Below are 19,514 nucleotides of genomic sequence, written 5' to 3'. Positions count from 1 at the left end.
CTCTCTCTGCCCCTCCCCTGCTCAGGCTCGGTCTCTCTCTGTCTCTCAAAAATAATTAAGTGTAAAAAAAAAAACCAAAAAACAAAAAACATCTGATTGCACTGAACCCTCCTAGATAATCGAAGTTAATTTTCCCATCTCAAGATCCTTAGTCACATAGCCCAAGTCCCTTTTCCCACGTTAAACAGCATATTCACAGGTTCTGGGGATTAGGAGGTGGACATATTTGGAGCACCATTATTCTACCACACCTAATACACAACTGTGAGTTCAAAATCGAAAAATTATGGCATTCAACATATTCCACATTTTTCTCTTAATTTAACTACCCACCTCATTTACCAATAGTCAGAAGACTTTATAATGTGTCACCAGCTCTTGAATCACACAACTAGTTCTTTGATCTGAACTTTACTGATCTAAATAATCGTAAAGCCACAGCCGCCCTCATTTTCACTACTGTTGTTTCGGGGAGGAGGTACAAGATCATTAAAGCCACTTTCCCAATTAAATTGGCCACCCTAACAACTAGGTCCACCCGCATTGCTGTTAACAGCGGGGGCAACAGCAGTTAGCACCTTGCCCGGTGCACCGGGCAACTAAGGGCCTAAAAGGTAAGCTTCTTCCCGTGTCCCTTCCCACCCGAGAGTCGCGGGCCCTGCCTCCCAGTCCCGGCCACCCACCGCACGGCGCGTCGAGCCTCTCTAGGCCGCCGGCGAACCCCCCGCGCTCTATGACGCCCGCCGCGAGGAGCGGAGAGGAACCACCAGGAGCCGCGCCGCTCGCCGGGCCCCCGCCCAGTTCCCGCGTGGCTCGCAGCGCTCCCTCGGCGCCCTCCTTTCCCTTTCCGCTGTCTCCGCCTCCGGAAGCTCGAGCCTGGCTGCTGGGAGCCGCGAGCGGAGATTGCGTGCGCGCGCTAGCGTGTGCGCGCGAGCCTGCAACGCCTCGGGCGGCGCGCCAGGCGGCCGCAGCGGTCCCGACACCCAGGTAAGCGGCGCGCGAGCAACCCCTCCTGCCCCGCCGCCCCGCCGCCCCGCCCGCGACGCGCCCGCCACCCTTCCCCTCCGGGATCCGTTTCCCCTCTACGGAGCCCAGGCTGCGGCGAGCACTCAGAGTCGGTATGAGGAAGCCAGCGTGGGAAGTTAGGAAGGCCGGCCGGCCGGGACCCCCCCCCCCCCCAGCCCTTGGCTCCGCCAGCCCTACGGCCCAGCCGGCGTCTCGGGTGGCGGGTGTAACCACAACAAAGACGTCCGAGCCTGCGGTCGGCGGGTCCGTGGGGCCGCTCGCAGCCCCAGCCGGCCCCTGGGAGCCGCCGGGCCTGCCCTCGGGACGCTTTCGCGGATGGAGTGGGGACCGGGGTCGGCCGGAGTTAAGAAGTGGTTGTAACCAGGAGCTGGGTTCAGGCCACCGCCGCCCACCTCCGCGGCCTTGACTCTGAACCCTGGCGCCTGAGGGGCTGTCAGTTTTCTGCTGCTGCCTGGGGCCGTGGGGGTGGGGGAAGGGGGTGGTCCGGAGGAGGTGGTAAACTGACCCTCTCGAGTTCTTGGAAAAGGGATGTTTATTTCGGGCCGAGATTTTCGTGTACCCCACGGGTTACCTTCTTTGGACCGTATTATATACATAATTATAGAAACAGTGTAATGTCACAGTAACAAAATGACAGTTTAAAAAATGCCAGATTATTTGTGTGTTTTTCTGATGCATCTTGAACATTAGTGTTTCTGCTTCTGTAAGAGCTAGACAAATGGTGAGTGTCCAAGGGACGCCCAGTCAGCTTTGACACATGCCGGTTTTCGTTGAGCCCCAGAAGAGTTATTAAGTGATCTGTCATTTAATTTTTACCCTTTCCCAGTACGTGGTGAAGAGAATCTTTACAGTGTCATTAAATGCATATTTTTATGTAAATGGAATCTCATTAACTTGGAAATAAATGTTATCAGAAGGATTACTTGGTGGATGGGATCCTGGATAGTTTTTCTCTAAATTACGTTTAAACCCCTGGAGTGTTTAAATCCTAACGATAACCTTGTCTGTTGGATGTTATGCCTGAAAAGTCTCCCAGGGTTTATGCGCCACCTCCCACGAACTGTGACCACTTAGGAAGTTAGGTCCTTACAACTGTTGAGGACGACATGAACCATGTAAATACAAATAAGGGGATAGTTAATTCTGGTGTGGGGGGTGCGGTGGGGATTGGTGGGGGACGATTGGGGGAAACTATCAAGGAAACTAGCTCAGGGAGAAGCATTGATTTTTCTGCTTACATAGCTAGCAAAGAGACTAGGGTTCGGTCTTCAGGCTCCTGACTCCAGACTCCCTCATCGGGTAAACATTCTTTGAATGTCTAATATTTGTCAGATCCCACTTTAGGCACTGGGGATATAAAGATGAGCAAGATGCCAGGAATTCCCAGTTTGGTAAGGAGATAAGGCGGGAAACTTAGCTATGAAAAATAGGGATTTCAAAGAAGTTCCTAATCATTTGGCTTACAGATTGATGTTGGGATTTAGACCTAGTTCATAAAATGTTAAAGTTGGGAAAATCCTATCTAATGCATGAATTCCTTTTGTAGCAGCCCAGCAAGTGGACATGTAGTTTTTACTCCAACATTGTCTAGTGACTTCCGGCTCATAATCTTAGAAAGTAGCCCATTCCATTTGAGCAGTTCTTATGTTAATTTCAGAACAGCTTCCTTATACATTATACATCTGTTGATGCAAGTTCTACCTCTGGAACTACCAATAACAGTTGTAAAATCTTTTTTCATATCACAGTTTTTTGAGTATCTGAATACCTGCTTTCTCTTAGCCATTTCTTTTACTAGCCTATGAATGCCTTGTTCTGTAAACCACTGATCATGACTTAAATTCTAGACTCTTCCCCGTAGCACCCAGAACTAAATGCTTCATTCAAGAAGTACTTTGACAAGCAGAATATAATTCAAGTTGTCTTAGACTGTATATGACTATCCCGATATGATTTAAGAGTATTTTGGTCTTTTGGTTCCTAAGTCATGCTTTTGCCGCTTGGTAAGCTCCGCGTCTTTTTTCAAAGAACCTTCTTTTAAGCTGGGGTCCTCCGTGCACCTTCCCTCCTTACCTTCCCTCATTCTGTGCCTGTGCTATTAATTGTGTTATTATTTGGCTGTTTCAGAGTATTCCTCCTCATTGGGGTTTTTAGCTTATTAATATTCCTCTGCTTATTTGAGTATAGCATAATCAGTAAGACGGCTGACTGTCTGGCCAGGCTGCCTGGATCCAAATCCTGACTCTACTGCTTTCTGGCCACGTGGTCTTGAATATGTCAGTTAACCTGTCTGAGCTGCAGTTTCTTCATCTCGAACCTCAAAGTTGTTACCAGTATTAAATGGTTGATCAGTGAAAAAGTGCTTAGAAAGTGCTTAGTATATAACCTATATGAATGTTAGCTTCTTTTCCATTTATCCAGAACCTTCTGAATCTTTATTTTCAACCGTCCATCTCAGTTTTTTTTTTTTAATTCACAAATTTGATAAAGCTTGACATCACAAGAAGCATACAGAAACAAACTAATAACTTGAAATTGGTCAGGCCGTTTAAATTTGCTAGGCCTTAGTTCTAGCGTAAGGGGGTACAGTCTTTTCCTTTCAGGACTGTTGGGGATCTCTGAGGATACAGGAAGGGTATTAGTTCTAACTTGCATTATTTTGCCATGTACCATCTTGAGGAACTTCACGTAGGTCTCACTCAAGGTTATCAGGAATCACAAGATTTAACTTGAAATGCCAAATAAACAAAGAGGAGGCTTGCTGGAAACATTTCAAGTTTAGTGTCTTCCAGAATTGTCACTCTCCTTGCCAGAAATAACTTTGGAATTCACTACTGTATTTGGAAAGGGGGTTTGGTCACAAGCTCATATTGGATTCTAAGGAGTCACAAGTTAATTCAGAGTTCTGAATTCTCGTTACCTAGGTTAACACTTTTAATTTACCTAAGGCTACTAGTTTATTTCATTTGTGGTGCCAGTGAGATTTGTTCCAATTTACTTTGTTAGAGGAAAACTGCTACATGGCAGATCAGCAAAATGCATGGCAGTCACTGGCATGTGTATCTTTTTTTTTTTTTTTTTAATGTTTATTTATTTTCGAGACAGAGAGAGACAGAGTGCAAGTGGGTGAGGGGCAGAGAGAGAGGGAGACACAGAATCTGAAACAGGCTCCAGGCTCTGAGCGGTCAGCACAGAGCCCGACGCGGGGCTCGAACCCACAGACTGTGATGACCTGAGCCGAAGTCGGATGCTTAGCCGACTGAGCCACCCAGGCGCCCCTGTGTATCTTATTTTAACTGTACAGACCATCCTCTCCTACAGAGAGCTCCTAAACCATTGCTAAACAGGTTCCATTTTCCTTTCAAAATCCCAATGATGAGAAGAAAATCTTGTTACCTTACCCAGTTTACCATCATGTAAATCATAGATATCACAGCCATGTATCTTAAAGGTTAAAAAACAAAAACAGATCTTAGTTCCTTTGGAAGGACCATACTTGGAAGCAGAATAGAACAGTGGTTAATAACAGGATCCTTAAACTATGCCTGCTTTGGAATCCTGGCTGTGCCGCTCACTAGTTGTGTGACTCCGGGCAAGTTCGTGCTCTGCTTCATTTTTCTCATTGGTAAATAGGAGTAATAAAACTTCTTAAGCTTAGATACATTTTAGCTGTTAGTTGTACTAGAATAATAGCACTAATACAAATGGGACTTAGTTATGTTAATTTTGTGTGTTTCCTGAAAAATGTAAACAAATTTTTCTGAGGATGGAAGGTGAAATGATTTGGATGATTTGTTTTTGAAAGATTTTTTTTTTAATTTTTTTTTAACGTTTATTTATTTTTGAGACAGAGAGAGAGACAGAGCATGAACAGGGGAGGGGCAGAGAGAGAGGGAGACACAGAATCTGAAACAGGCTCCAGGCTCTGAGCCGTCAGCACAGAGCCTGATGCGGGGCCCGGACTCACGGACTGCGAGATGATGACCTGAGCCGAAGTCGGACGCTCAACTGACCGAGCCACCCAGGCGCATCTGAAAGATTTTTTTTTAACGTTTATTTATTTTGAAAGAGAGAGAGAGAGAGGAAGGGAGGGAGGGAGGGCAGGGGGATGGGAGGAGAGGGAGAGAGAGAGAATCCCAAGCAGGCTCTGCACTGTCAGCGTGGAGCCCCATGCCTGGCTCATACCCGAGAACTGGGAAATGATGACCTGAGCCGAAATCAAGAGTCGGATGCCCCTGAAAGATTTGTTTTTTAAACTGACTAGGAAAATTTATGCTTTGGGCTATTCCATGAAACCATTTGTTTTGAAAATTTGAAGAAACCTACAAAATTTTTTTGTTGTTGTTTTAATCACAAAGGTATTTGTACCCATGTGACAAAGTGCGAAAGAAAAAAAAAACCAATAACCCCTTTTTATTCCATCCCTTGACATTTTGGATGAAAGAGTTGATTACCTTACAAAAGAGGGTAATGTTTTTTGGAAATTTAGTGACAATGTTTATAAGAGCTACTTACTCACCATTCAGTGACTATTTTAATTGGTCGTTTTTCTTTCTGAACTCAGGTGGGCAGAATTGGATTGACAATGATCAATCATACTATTTTTTCCTTTAAGTTTTTCTTAGTTAAGTAGGCTCTGGGGTGCCTGGGTGGCTCCTTTAAGTGTCTGACTCTTGATTTCTGCTCAGGTCATGATCTCATGGTTCTTGAGTTTGAGGCCCGCGTCAGGTTCTGTGTTGACAGTGCAGAGCCTGCTTCAGATTCTGTCTCCCTCTTCCTCTGCCCCTTCCTTGCTTGCACTCTCTCTCAAATATAAATAAGTAAACATAAAAAAAAAAAGTAGGCCCTAGGCCCAATTGAGGGGCTCAGACTCACAACCCTGAAATCGAGAGTCACATGTTCTGCCAACTGAGCCAAGCCAGGTGCCCCCAGTCACACTCCTTAGGTATGTGATGACCCACGATCACCAGCCTCTGCCAGGTTCTTTATCCTCATCTCACCCCCCAACCGTCTGCGTCCCTTCACAGCTTACAGTTGTTTAACGTATGTCCTTCCAGTCCGTGCTATGTAACTTTGTGCCTGTGAGGAATTTAGTTTTAAGTTTTACATAATTGTATTGTTGTTCATTTAATTTTGCTCTTTTAGTAAACTTTATTTTTATAGATCTCAGCTCACCCTTTTTGACTGACATATGGTATATCACATACAACATTTCGTTTATCCATTTTCCTCTTATTAGACATTGAGTTTTTCCCTAACTCATTTCTGTTACAAACAGTAGGGCTATGATGAACATCCTTGTTTGTACATGGACCCAGAAACACAATTGGAAAGTGGCAGAACCAAGTTTGAGCCTGAGTGTGTCTGACTCAGTTCCTTCTTTTTCGTTGTGCAGACTCGCAGTCATCACTTATTTGCTTAATTTATTGCAAGGACACTATTATAATAACAGTAATGGAAATATAAAAAATGCAGTGGGATTGTTGGTTTTTCTTCTAACAGGTCGACTTAATTTTGCCCTTTTTCCCCCTGGTTTTTATTTAAGTGTGTAAATTATATTATTAACCCAGTATGGCTAACAGTTTTGTAGTGTTCATTTTTCATGCTGATATAATAATATCATATATCTCTGATATAATATAAGCAGAGATCCACAACCTCCATAATCCACAGTCATTTGGTAAATATTTTAGGCTTTGTGGACTATATGGTCGCTGTCACAGCTACTCAGCTCTGCAGCTGTAGTGTGTAAAACTTTATTTACAAAAACAAATGGCAGGCCAGATTTGGCTCATGCACAGTAGCTGGCTGACTCCTGATATAATAATAATTTTGATGGAATCATAATACTCCTCTATTCAAGTCTTTTCAGTATTACTGAAATAATATGAGAATTCCATTCCTTCTTTTTAGTATTATATTCTTAGGATAAATTTCTGAAATGCAAGTACTGATTCAGAAGGCTTATGGCTTTCTTACAGCTCTGAAAATTAATTGCCAAAATCCTTTAAAAGAGATGTTTCGATTTTTATAAATTAAGAGAGTAAAAAAAGAGTAGACTTTAATTCCATAATGGATAAATATGACATCTAAAATCTTATTAAATATCTTTTGAGGACTTGTGGAGGAGGCTTCCTTCTGCTGATTTGAGTTTTAAAACTTAAGAGGGCATTGATCTGTGCTATGAGAAATAATATTTTTTCTTTTTTTAGTAAATAATATTTCTTATATTTAATATTTAGGTATAAGTTACCTAATTTTTCTTAAATTTTTAAGATCTACTTACACATCTCAATTTAAATCAATTCTAATAATATGTTAGAATTTTAAAACTTATTTGTACTTTGATTAATCTGACTTAGCTTAAATTTCCCTGAACATTGTATGCCATTTGCAAGCTTGCAGCACAATTCAATTTTAGTATATTTAATTTTCTTATGTACCTTGAACACCTGACCAGGGATACTGACATATCTAATAGAGGAAGTCCTAGTAAGCACTTAGACTTTTTTTTTTTTTTTTAATGTTTTTATTTTATTTTGAGAGCGAGAGAGACAGACAGTGTGTGGGTGGGGGAGAGGGAGACACAGAATACAAAGCAGGCTCCAGGCTCCCAGCCATTAGCACAGAGCCCAATGGGGGGCTCAAACCCACGAACCATGAGATCATGACCTGAGCTGCAGTTGGACGCTTAACCAACTGAGCCACTCAGGCACCCCAGCACTTAGACATTTTTATTAACCTAATTATAAGTCTAACCTTACTAATTTAATCAGATTCCCTAAGTGTTTAAAAGTTGTGAATAGTTAAATTTTTTAATATGCCTTATATTCTTCAAAACCTTAAAGGCAAAAAAATTTACCCAATGATAAAATGTACTACCATATATACCTCTAATCTATCATATTAACCTATTGCGTTAGTATTAATGTAAGTTTGGTTGATTTGTAAATCATATTTGTACTTGATTTTATAGGTTGCAGTATCACTTCAACAATTAAAGGCTCCAGAGAATCATGATTGCTTTAGAATATAGATTATATAATCTTTTATTGTTTGATTTTACATAATAGAATTAATCATAATTTGAATATACTGAGCACAAAATTGGATTGTTGGCTATATGTTATTAGTTTATATATGCCTTTCCTTTAATGCAGCTCATATTATTTGCTCTTTTGAATGTCATTATGGACTAATAGTTATCACAGAAGGACTTTTTCATTTTTATGTGTATTTTGGGGGGCACCTGGGTGGCTCAGTCAGTTAAGCGTCTGACTTCAGCTCAGGACATGATCTCAGAGTTTGTGGGTTTGAACCCCACGTCGGGCTCTGTGCTGACAGCTCAGAGCCTGGAGCCTGCTTCAAGTTCTGTGTCTCCCTCTCTCTGCCTCCCCTGCTCATGCTCTGTCCCTCTCTCAAAAATAAATAAACATTAAAGAAAAATTTTAAGTGTATTTTGTGTGTTTTGTTTTTCAGTGTTAAATTGTCCAACCTGAACAGAGGAGGCCCCTTTAAACTGGAGCCTTTCTTGTATTACCATTGTATCAGGCATATTTGAATATTGTGCCTTCTGGTAACAGTAAGATATTCTAGGGCCTTGTTTTTCTTTACCTCCAGAAATAGAATCAGCTACCTTCCAAGTCATTATGATTTTTTGATTGTTGTTTTGTTTTTGTTTTTGTTTTTAGTGTAGAATGGTGTTAGAGGTCAAATTCTGAATTCAAGCTGGCTTAGCTAAATTAGGAAGTTTTAATATCATCCTTTCTTAGTCTAAGTTAATTGTACTTCTAGAAGGCAGATTTTCCTTAGGGTTCACCTAGGTATATGTCTGTGATATGCTTGCCTTGATGACTCGTGAACTGAATTATTAGACTTACTTATTTTTCAAATCATTGGTACAATGTGTTATTACTCCTCTAGCCCCATTATCATTTCACTGAGTTAATATTTTTGGGTGTTTTTGTCATGTTTCTTTATAATCAAACTTCTCAGTTTGAGATATACAAATACTGTAAAAAAAAATGAAAAGTATTAAGAAATTATTCTTTAGTCTGATGGTAACACTGGCATCTTTTTTTCAGATATATTTTTGCCATCATGGATCGGTTTGGAGATGTATCAGAAGGTGAAGTGGACCATTCTTTCTTTGACAGTGACTTTGAAGAAGAAAAGAAATGTGAAAGTAACTCAGTTTTTGACAAGCAAAATGACCCTAAAAAGAGAATAGACGAAGATACAGAAAATGTAAACTTGAAATTTGGAATACAAAGAAAGGAAAATGAAATAAAAAAGAAAATTCTTCCAGAAGAACACCCCGTAGAAAATGATAATATGCGAACCAGAAATTCTTTATCATTGTCCACTTCAAGATCAAAAAAATTGTGGGATGCTACAACAGGGCATAAAATACACTTACCCACTCCAAGTAGAATTCCCAAAATTGTGAAAGAAGGTGACGATGATTATTATACAGATGGAGAGGAGAGCAGTGATGATGGGAAAATGCAGCATGTCAGGTCCAAGTCAGCTAAACCACCTAATAACCTTAAAAAAAACATAAGTAAAAAGTATTCCAAAAGTAATTCTTCTTCCTCCTCTTCCTCTTTGTCTTCCTCATCTTCAAGTTCAGGTACAGATTGTTCAGATGCAGGGTCTGATAACTGTATTTCTGATTCATCTCCATCATTAAAGAAACGTCTGTCTGGTGTAACCCACTTGTCACCAAAACAGAAATATAAATCAGGAGTAAAATCAACAGGAACATGGCCTTCAAGTACTAAACCAAAAGTCAATGACTACACTGAGGAATCTGAAGATACTGTGACAGATGTCACTCCTCTCTCAACTCCAGACATCAGCCCTATTCAGTCTTTTGAACTGGGAGCATCAAATGATCAAAAAGTAAAAGTTAAAAGGCAAGAAAACGTGAGTCAAGAAGTATATGGAAATGTTGAGGATTTAAAAAATAATTCAAAATGTTTGAAATCAACCAAAAAGGGGAAAGAAAAAACTGGGCCTGATCTCACTCCAGAATCTTCAGTGTTAGATTCCAACGTAGACCACAGATATAAACAAAAAGTCTTACATGACACAATGGACCTCAATCATCTTTTGAAAGGTAAGTTTCTTTTCTTTTTAAAAGCTGTATATATTGAACTTACATATTAAACTTCATGGTATATTGAGCTTAAATATCAATTGCTATGAATTTGCATTGATTTTTCTAAATATATTTTATTGTTGGATAATTGATATTATAATAACTTTTCCAATTACTCTATTTTACCGTAAAAATATCTGGAATATCATTTATACTATTGAAAAGCTAATTAACTAAGAGTAGAAACTACTTCACCCTAAATTTTGTTTTAGTGTCTTACAAAATCATAAAACCTAGAGGGAACAGCTAGATAAGATAAGTGGGGGAGGCGGAGCCAGATGTTTTTCACATTTGAGAGGGATGTGGGCATAAGATACATTTCGCTTTCTTCTTTAAGAAAGACAACAGCGCTGAAGTTAAAATATCCTAACCTGTTGTCTTCATGTCAGAGAAAGTGGTGAGAATGCTGGCAAATGAAAGAACTCAGAATAAACTGTAGGGAACTATTCAGATTTTAAGTTAAATATTAAAGAGCATTATTTGAAGATAGTTACCAAGTTGATGAAACAACATAATTCAAGTTTCAGTTCCTTTAAGATTGAAATTTTTTTTGAAGTATAATTGACATAGAGTATTCTATTAGTTTCAGGTGTATATCATAATGATTCGATACTTTTATACATTATGAAATGATCCCCATGATAAGTCTAGTTACAATCTGTTACCATACAAAGTTATCATAACTTTTTTTTTTTTTTTAATTTTTTTAGCGTTTATTTATTTTTGAGACAGAGAGAGACAAAGCATGAATGGGGGAGGGTCAGAGAGAGGGAGACACAGAATCTGAAACAGGCTCCAGGCTCTGAGCTGTCAGCACAGAGCCCGACGCGGGTTTCGAACTCACAGACCACGAGATCATGACCTGGGCTGAAGTCGGCCGCTTAACCGACTGAGCCACCCAGGCGCCCCGAAAGTTATTATAACTTTATTGGCTATATTCCTTATACTGTTCATTACATTCTCATGACTTAATTTATTTTTATAACTGGAAGTTTGTACCTCTTAATCCCCTTAGCTTATTTCATCCTTCCCTCCCCCCAAGCCTTCTTCTCCTCTGGTAAGCAACAGTTTGTTTTCCTGTATCTAAGAGTTTTGTTTGGTTTGTTCATTTGTTTTGTTTTTTTAGATTCCACATACAAGTGAAAGACAAATATGGTATTTGTCTGACTTATTTCACTCAGCATCATACCCTCTAGGTCCATGTTGCCACAAATGGCAAGATCTCTTTCTTTTCTATGGCTGAGTAATATTCCATTGTATATATATATATATACCACATCTTCTTGATCCATCCATCTGTCAGTGGACACTTAGATTGCTTCCATATCTTGGCTGTGGTGAGCAATGCTGCAGTGAGCATAGGGGTGCATATTATCTCTTGAAATTGTTTTCATTTTCTTTGGATAAATACCCAAAAGTGGATTGCTCGATCATATGGCAGTTCTGGTTTCTTTTATTAAAAAAAAATTTTTTTTTTAATGTTTACTCATTTTTGAGAGACAGAGCGTGAGTGGGGGAGGGGCAGAGAGAGGGGGAGACACAGAATCCAAAGCAGGCTCCAGGCCTGGAGCTGTCAGCACAGAGCCCGATGTGGGGCTCAAACTCACGAACTGTGAGATCATGACCTGAGCTGAAGTCAGACGCTCAACCAACTGAGCCACCCAGGCGCCCCTGGCATTTCCGTTTTTAATCTTTTGAGGAACTTCTGTCCTGTTTTCTGTAGTGGCTGCACCAGTTTACATTCCCAACAGTGTAAGAGGGTTCCCTTTTCTCTACATCCTCACCAGCACTTGTTGTTTCTTGTGTTGTTGATTTTAGCCATTGTGACAGGTGATATCTCATTGTGGTTTTGATTTGCATTTCCCTAATGATTAGTTATGTTGAGCATCTTTGTATGTACCTATTGACCATCTGTATGTCATCTTGGAAAAATATATATTCAGGTCTTGTGCCCTTTTTTGTTGTTAATTTTTTAATTAAAGTATAATTAATATACAGTGTTATTAGTTTCAGGTGTACAGCGTAATGATTCAACAAGTCTATACACTACTCAGTGCTCATAATAAATGTGCTCATAATCCCCTTTATCTTTTTCACCCAGCCCCCCCACCTCCCCTCTGGCACCTACCGTTCTCTGTATTTAAGAGTCTATTTGTCTCTTTTTTTCTTTGTTTTGTTTCTAAAATTGCATATATGAGTGAAATCATAGTATTTGTTTTTCTCTGACTTATTTCATTTAGTATTATCATCTCTAGGTCTCCATGTTGTTGTAAATGGCAAGATTCCATTCTTTTTGATGACTGAATAATATCCCACTGTGTGTGTATTTATATGTATACATATATACACACATATACACCACATCTTTATCCATCTATGGATGGACTCTTGGGTTGCTTCCATATCTTGGCTACTGTAAGTGATATTTCAGTAAACATAAGGGTGCATATGTTTCCAAATTAACGGTGTGTTTTCTTTGGATAGATATCTAGTAGTGGAATTACTGGATCATATGGTATTTCTATTTTTAATTTTTTGAGGAACCTCTCATACTGTTTTCCACAGTGGCTGCACCAGTTTGCATCCCCACCAACAGTGCTTGTCTTGTTTATTTTACCCACTCTGACAAATAGGAAGTAGTATTTCCTTGTGGCCTATTCAGGTCCTCTACCCATTTTTTAATCAAGGCTTTTTTTTTTTTGATAGTTTTTGAGAGTGTAAATTCTTCATGTATTTTGGATATTAACTCCTTATCAGATGTATGATTCGAATATCTTCTCCCATTCAGTAGGTTGCCTTTTCATTTTGTTGATGGTTTTCTTCACTGCGCAAAAGCTTCTTAGTTTGATGTAATCCTACTTTAGCTTTTATTACCCTTGCCTGAGGAGACTGAGCCAAAAAAATATTGCAGACTGATGTCACAGAGCTTACTTCCTATGTTTTCTTCTAGGAGTTACATTCTACAGGTCTTACATTCAAATCTTTAATCCATTTTGAGTTTATTTTTGTATATGGTAGAAGATAGTCTAATTTCTTTATTTTACATATAGCTGTCCAGTTTTTCTAACACCATTTATTGAAGAGACTGTCTTTTCCCCATTGTATGATCTCACCGTCTTTGTCATAGATTGACTATGTGTGTGTGTTCTTATTTCTGGGCTCTCTGTTCTATTCCCTTCATCTACGTGTCTGTTTCTGTGCCAGTCCATACTCTTTTGAATACTGTAGCTTTGTAGTAGAGTTCGAAATCAGGAAGTGTAATACCTCCAGCTTTTTTATTCTTTTTCATTATTGGCGTGGCTATATGGGGTCTTTTGTTTTTCCATACAAATTTTAGGATGCTTTGTTCTAGCTCTGTGAAAAATGCCATTGGCATTTTGATGGGGATTGTACTGAATCTATAAATTGTTTTGGGTAGTATGGACATTTTAAGAATATTAATCTTCTAAGCCATGAGCATGATATATTCTTTCATAAGCTGTAAATACTTTTTAATTAGTAAAAATCTTTAGTGCTGTATTTCCACATCAATTTATTATTACTTTTTGGATATGTCAATTTGTTGTTATTATTTGGTGTGAAAGAAACTATATTTTAGGTAAAGTAAAAGCAAGTTGAAACGTTATCTTTACACTAGTTAACATAACTGTGAAATAGTAGGTTTCCAGGTTAGATTTTAGGTCAGCTGAAGACAACATTTTTATTTATTTATTTTTTAATTTTTAAAAAAATGTTCATTTATTTTTGAGAGAGAGAGTACATGCAGGGGAGGGGCAGAGATGAAAGGGAGACACAGAATCCAAAGCAGGCTCCAGGCTCTGAGCTGTCATTATAGAGCCCGACGCAGGGCTCGAACTCACGAGCTGTGAGATCATAACCAGAGCCAAAGTTGGACGCTGAACTGACTGAACCACCCAGGCTCCCCAAAGACAACATTTTTAAGTTGTAAGTAGTATTTTCCATCTTTGTTTGAAATGTCAGTTGAAAGAATAAATCTTTAGCTACATAATTCACATGGGATGGTAATGTAAGAGCATAAACAAATCCCTTATGTAGTCAAATTATTCTCACAGTCAGATGGATAAAGTATTTTGGACATTTGAACGTCTCCTTTTTTGTAGGTTTTCTTTTTTCTTTGTTCTGATTGTACCTATTGATTGTTTAGTATGTCTGAAAAATCAGACTCTTGGCTTTGCCCATCACCATCTATGTTTTAGGCCTCCACTCACTGTTCTGATAAATGCTCCTTCAGTCTCTTAAAACTTTCAGGATTGAGGAGGTTTTTTTTATTCTTGCCCCTTGTGTCTTCCCCTAACAGCGAGAGTGATCTTTTAAAAATAAAATCAGTCTTACCAGTTTCCTTCTTAATTCTTCAGTGGGCTTACTCTTAACATTAAAAGTAAAATCCAGGGCACCTGGGTGACTTAGTCAGGTGAACATCTGACTTGATTTCGGTTCAGATAAGATCCCAGTGTCCTGGGATGGAGCCCCATGTCCAGCTCTGCACAGAGTCTGAAGTCCACTTAAGATTATTTCTGTCCCTCTGCCCCTCTCTCCTCACTCTCACGTGTGCTCTCTCTCTCTCTCTCTAAAACAAGTAAAAGTAAAATCCAAATTCTTTACAGTAGCCTAACAGACTCAGTATTAGTGATTCTTACCCTACGTGGTATATTAGTGTCATACTGATGCCTAGGCTCTGCTACAGGAATTATGACGCAGTTAGTCTCGTATCCTTTAAAGTTGATGAAAACCATTAGTCTATGTCAAATGGATATCCTGCAACTCTTTTTTTAAAAAATTTTTTTAAAATATGTATTTATTTTTGAGAGAGAGAGAGGGAGAGAGAGACAGAGCGTGAGCAGGGGCGGGGCAGAGAGAGAGGGAGACAGAATCTGAAGCAGGCTCCAGGCTCTGAGCTGTCAGCACAGAGCCTGACGCGGGGCTTGAACTCACAAACTGCGAGATCATGACCTGAGCTGAAGTCGGAGGCTTAACCGACTGAGCCACCCAGGTGCCCCAGCAAATTTTTTAATAAAATTTTTTAAATGTAGCAGACTAACATTTGGCATATAAAGTATCTCATAAAATTTTCTTAAAATTAGGTTTGAAAAAAGTGACATATATTGAAAAGAAATAATGTTACAGAAAATTAATGAAAATGTATAATATGACTTGCAGGTTTTATCGTGTGTGTGTTTTTTTTAATACTGTTTGATTAAGTTATAATTTGCATTTTAAGGGCCCACAGTTGCATTTTTTTTTTTTTACATTTATTTATTTTTGAGAGACAGAGAGAGACAGAGCTTGAGCAGGGGAGGGGCAGAGAGCAAGGGAGACACAGAATCTGAATCAGGCTCCAGGCTCCGAGCTGTCAGCACAGAGCCAACGTGGGGCTCGAACCCACGAACTGTGAGATCAAGACCTGAGCTGAAGTCGGACGTTTAACCGACTGAGCCACCCAGGCGCCCCTGCATTTTTTATTTTTATAAGTACTTTTTGATTCCACAAATTACAAGCACCACTCTATCCTAGGAATTGGCGGGGTGGGGGACACATCCAATAAAAAGCTTCTTTTAGGAAGAAAGCCCATGACTCTTTTAGAATTGTCAGATTTTGAAAAAGCCATCTAAAAAAGCCATCATCTCAGTGAATCACTGAGCTTTTTTTTCAGGACTATTGATGATTAACTGTTTGTATTAGGATGATTTTAGAAACGGTATTTCTCACCTAACAAGAATTCCAGAAATAGGTCATGCTTGAGGGTTGACCAGTACAGTGGCTCAAAAATGTCCTCAGGGACCCAGGTTCTACCACTGTGTTCGTCCAGCTGTGTGGTGTTGGTTTCATTCTAAGGCTAGTAGGAAATGTCTGCAGAATTTTTAGTATTCATATCCAGACATGATGATGTCCAAGCAAAGGGAAACTGTTTCTTCCTCTGGCTTTCTCAGAATGGAGGAAACTTTAAAGAAGCACTCTCAACTGACTCACGTCTCACTGCCCAGAATTGGGTAACACTCCTATTACTAAAACATTCATTGGCAAGAGGAAGGGGATTATTGTGGGCTGGTCACTCACCCTAGAGTTAGGGGTGGGAGTCAGGAGAACAGAAGGAATCTTCCCCTTAAGGACAGGGCTTCATGGGAAAGGGCTAGGTAGGTGTCTTTAAAAGGGAAGTGGGGTGGGAAGACTGGTTAAGAAGAAATGAAGAGGAGGGGCATCTGGGTGGTTAAGTGTCCAACTGACTCTTGATTTCCGCTCAGGTCAGGATCTCACAGTTGGGTTCCTAAGATCTAGGCCTGTGTGCACTGACAGCACAGAGCTGGCTTGGGATTCTCTCTGCCCCTCTCCCCCACTCAGTTACGTGTGCATGCTCGCTCACGCATGCACAGGCTCTCTTTCTCTCTCTCTCTCTCTCTCTCAAAATAAATAAATACGTTTTTTTAAAAAAAAGGAGGAGGAAAGTAGAAATGTATGCTAATTGGGCATCCACAAGGCCAAGGTTTCTTAAGCTTTAATATGCATACAAGTCCTTGGAGAGCCTCTTAAAATGCAGATTCTGGTTCATTAAATCTAGAGTAAAACCCAAGGAACTACATTTCTAGTCAGCTTGGTGGTGATACCTTGGCTGATGGAGATACCGGTCTCCAAGGACCCTAGTATTGAGATTCAAGACACAAAAAACTATTTGGTTTCGCTGAAGAAACATACAGGTATCTCTCACTATTCCTGTCTAATTCTTTTTGGAAACTTAATTGGATATAGAAAGCCTAAACATTTTTCCCTCCCCAAATCCCTAAAAAGTTTCTCCTCCAAATATAATTGAAGCACTGAAGTACTGTTTAAACACAGAAACTGAGCTAAATGTAGGAGGAAAATTTATTCATACTGCTGCACGGTAGGGAACCCTGATCTGAGTGACCTGGTTATAAGTAGTGCTCAGAGCTTTTAAAGGTACAGGAACAAAGGTGGCATTTTGCCACTTGGTACATCTGTTACTGGAGCCCTTAATCTACAAGGGTTCCTTTATTAGCAGTAAAATACTTTACTTATTTCTTTTTAATTTTTTTTGAGTTTATTTATTTTGAGAGAGAGAGAGCGTGCGAGCAGGGGAGGGGCAGAGAAAGAGGGAGACAGAGAATCCCAAGCAGGCTCCACACTGTCAGCACAGAGCCTGATGCCAGGCTTGAACTCGTGAATTATGAGATCATGACCTGAGCCAAAATCAAGAGTCAGACACTTAACCGACTGAGCCACCCAGGCACTCCTTTAACAGTAAAAGATTTGAAACACTAATCATGGCCAACAGTCTATTGCAAAAAGTATTTCTGTCTTTCAAAATTATTATTCGTGCTCGATTGACCCACTGTTTTTCAGATCCAAGAATATTTTTGTAAGGATTCTTGGTTTTTCCCCGTAAAACTAAAACATTGGACCTGGTAAGATAGAGATGTGTGCATGGCCAGCCTATCTATGCCTTTTCTGCACGCATTTCTCAATATACTTTATCACTTTCAACTTACACTCTTTGGGCTCTTCTAGGCCTCTTAGGCTCAACTAATGTCTTCATAACCTTTTCCACTTCAAATGAAGAAGACAACAGTGGCAATGCATACCACAGCTCAGAAATTGTGAGCAGGAGAGGTGCCTGGGTGGCTCAGTCGGTTAACCATCCGACTTTGGCTCAGGTCCTGATCTCACGGCTTGTGAGTTCCCAGCCCCGCGTCGGGCTCTGTGCTGACAGCTCAGCCTGGAGCCTCTTCAGATTCTGTGTCTTTCTCTCTCTCTCTCTCTCTCTCTCTCTCTCTCTCTCTCCCCCCGCCCCTCCCTCGCTCATACTCTGTCTCTCTCTGTCTCTTAAAAATAAATAATTAAAAAAAATTAAAAAAAGAAATTGTGAGCAGGAGATGTGACGCCATCAGAGAACAGCTCAGGTGGGAGCACAGCATACTCTGCACCGTCTCAATTTAAACATCATGTTAAAATGGTTTATTGTTTTGATTAAAAATTTAGTGAGCTATTAGAGGAACTATTGGGCCAGAGTTCAGATAGTGAGGGATGCCTGCACAGCTAACAGTGTTAATGTTATTTACTGGTTTCACATAAACTTGTTAACAAGTTTGTAAATTCGAACTATAAAATATTAAGCCTGGGAAACAAAGGTTAATCAAAGAATGTAAAATCAAGTCTCCCAGTTATAGGCCAGAGAACAGTGATACAATATTAAACTTGGTTACTTACAAAATGTGGTGAAGAACATTCTACAAGTGGAATCAGAAGATTTTTGGCTTCTGGGTCTCATCCACGTGGCCATAGACAAGCAGTTAACTGTGCCCTAGTTTCTTCATTTGTAGGATTAGGTAGTAGGTTGCTAAGGTATATTCTAAGTTCAGAGTTCTGGGGTTCTATGAGAACTGTTAGAAGGGAAGATTAGTGTGGACTAGCATTATTAAGTGTCTGGCTTTATTTACTTAGTTACCTATTTATTTTCTTATTTGTTTATTTTAGATATCTTACTTTAAAGTAGACCTTGAAAGTTTAGTAGGATTTCTAAATATTTCAGCCTCTTTTAGCTCAAGTAGGTGGCTGCTTTGGGGAGACTTCCCACCCCACCCCAAGCCTGCCTTGACTATTTAAATGTTCATAAGGTGTGGTTGGAATTAAGTTCTTCGGCCTTGGTCTGTAAAGCACTGAATAGGCAGGCAGAGAGGACATTTTGAAAGTGGAGTGAACAAAAGTTTATGCGTTGGGTTATGGCATGAATCTCATGTTTGGAGAACAGTGAATAAACGGACATGACCACATTTGAAGGTATGTTGCGTACTTTGTGCAGGCGAAATTAGGTCAGGTTAGGAAGAATCTGCAGGGCAAAATTGACACATTTTGGAAACGGACCACCTAGATTCTATGTGAAATAATTAGATACATCATTAGAGGATGTATCCTGAGAAGAACAACTAATGTAAGAGAAAGCTAGGATTAAGGCAGCATTGATGAGTGAAGAAAGTGGTTGCACTTACTGTTCAGCTGATAGCACCACCCCGGAATGAAGCAAGCGCCTTACTGCAGGGGAGGGCGTGGGCCTGTTACACTCCTGGGGAAGAGGCTGCCTGTCCTGAGAGTGGCTCCTGCCCCGTCCCCCCGGGCAGCACCTCATCCCTTTACTGGCAGGCTTCAGCGAACGAGGTTCAGATAGGTGAGTAGGAAATCTCAGACATTGTCAGCTCCCTACCAAGTATTAATACCTTTGGAGAAAAGCTAAAATCAGCCAGAGGCACCAGACTCGTAGATGAAGGACATAATACTTGAAATAGAGCTCAGTGATTTT

The 19,514-nt window shown here is 40.1% G+C and overlaps 1 protein-coding gene across 2 annotated transcripts in view; it reads left to right on the top strand.

The window, feature by feature from the left end:
* The first annotated feature begins 859 nt into the window (after positions 1-859).
* Positions 860-19,514, top strand: part of CFAP97 (cilia and flagella associated protein 97) — a 41,778-nt gene continuing 23,123 nt past the window's right edge. The window contains exons 1-2 of one of the 2 annotated variants that reach the window (XM_019422279.2): positions 860-987; positions 9,111-10,147. In XM_019422279.2, coding sequence (XP_019277824.2) covers positions 9,127-10,147 — 1,021 coding nt within the window. In that variant the 5' untranslated portion in view covers positions 860-987; positions 9,111-9,126. The other variant, XM_053900845.1, reaches the window with a different exon arrangement.

The sequence above is a fragment of the Panthera pardus genome, unplaced genomic scaffold (assembly GCF_024362965.1).
Source record: "Panthera pardus isolate Hobbes unplaced genomic scaffold, ASM2436296v1 HiC_scaffold_13, whole genome shotgun sequence".
Classification (NCBI taxonomy): Eukaryota; Metazoa; Chordata; class Mammalia; order Carnivora; family Felidae; genus Panthera; species Panthera pardus.
This window is presented reverse-complemented; position numbering and strand designations above follow the sequence as displayed.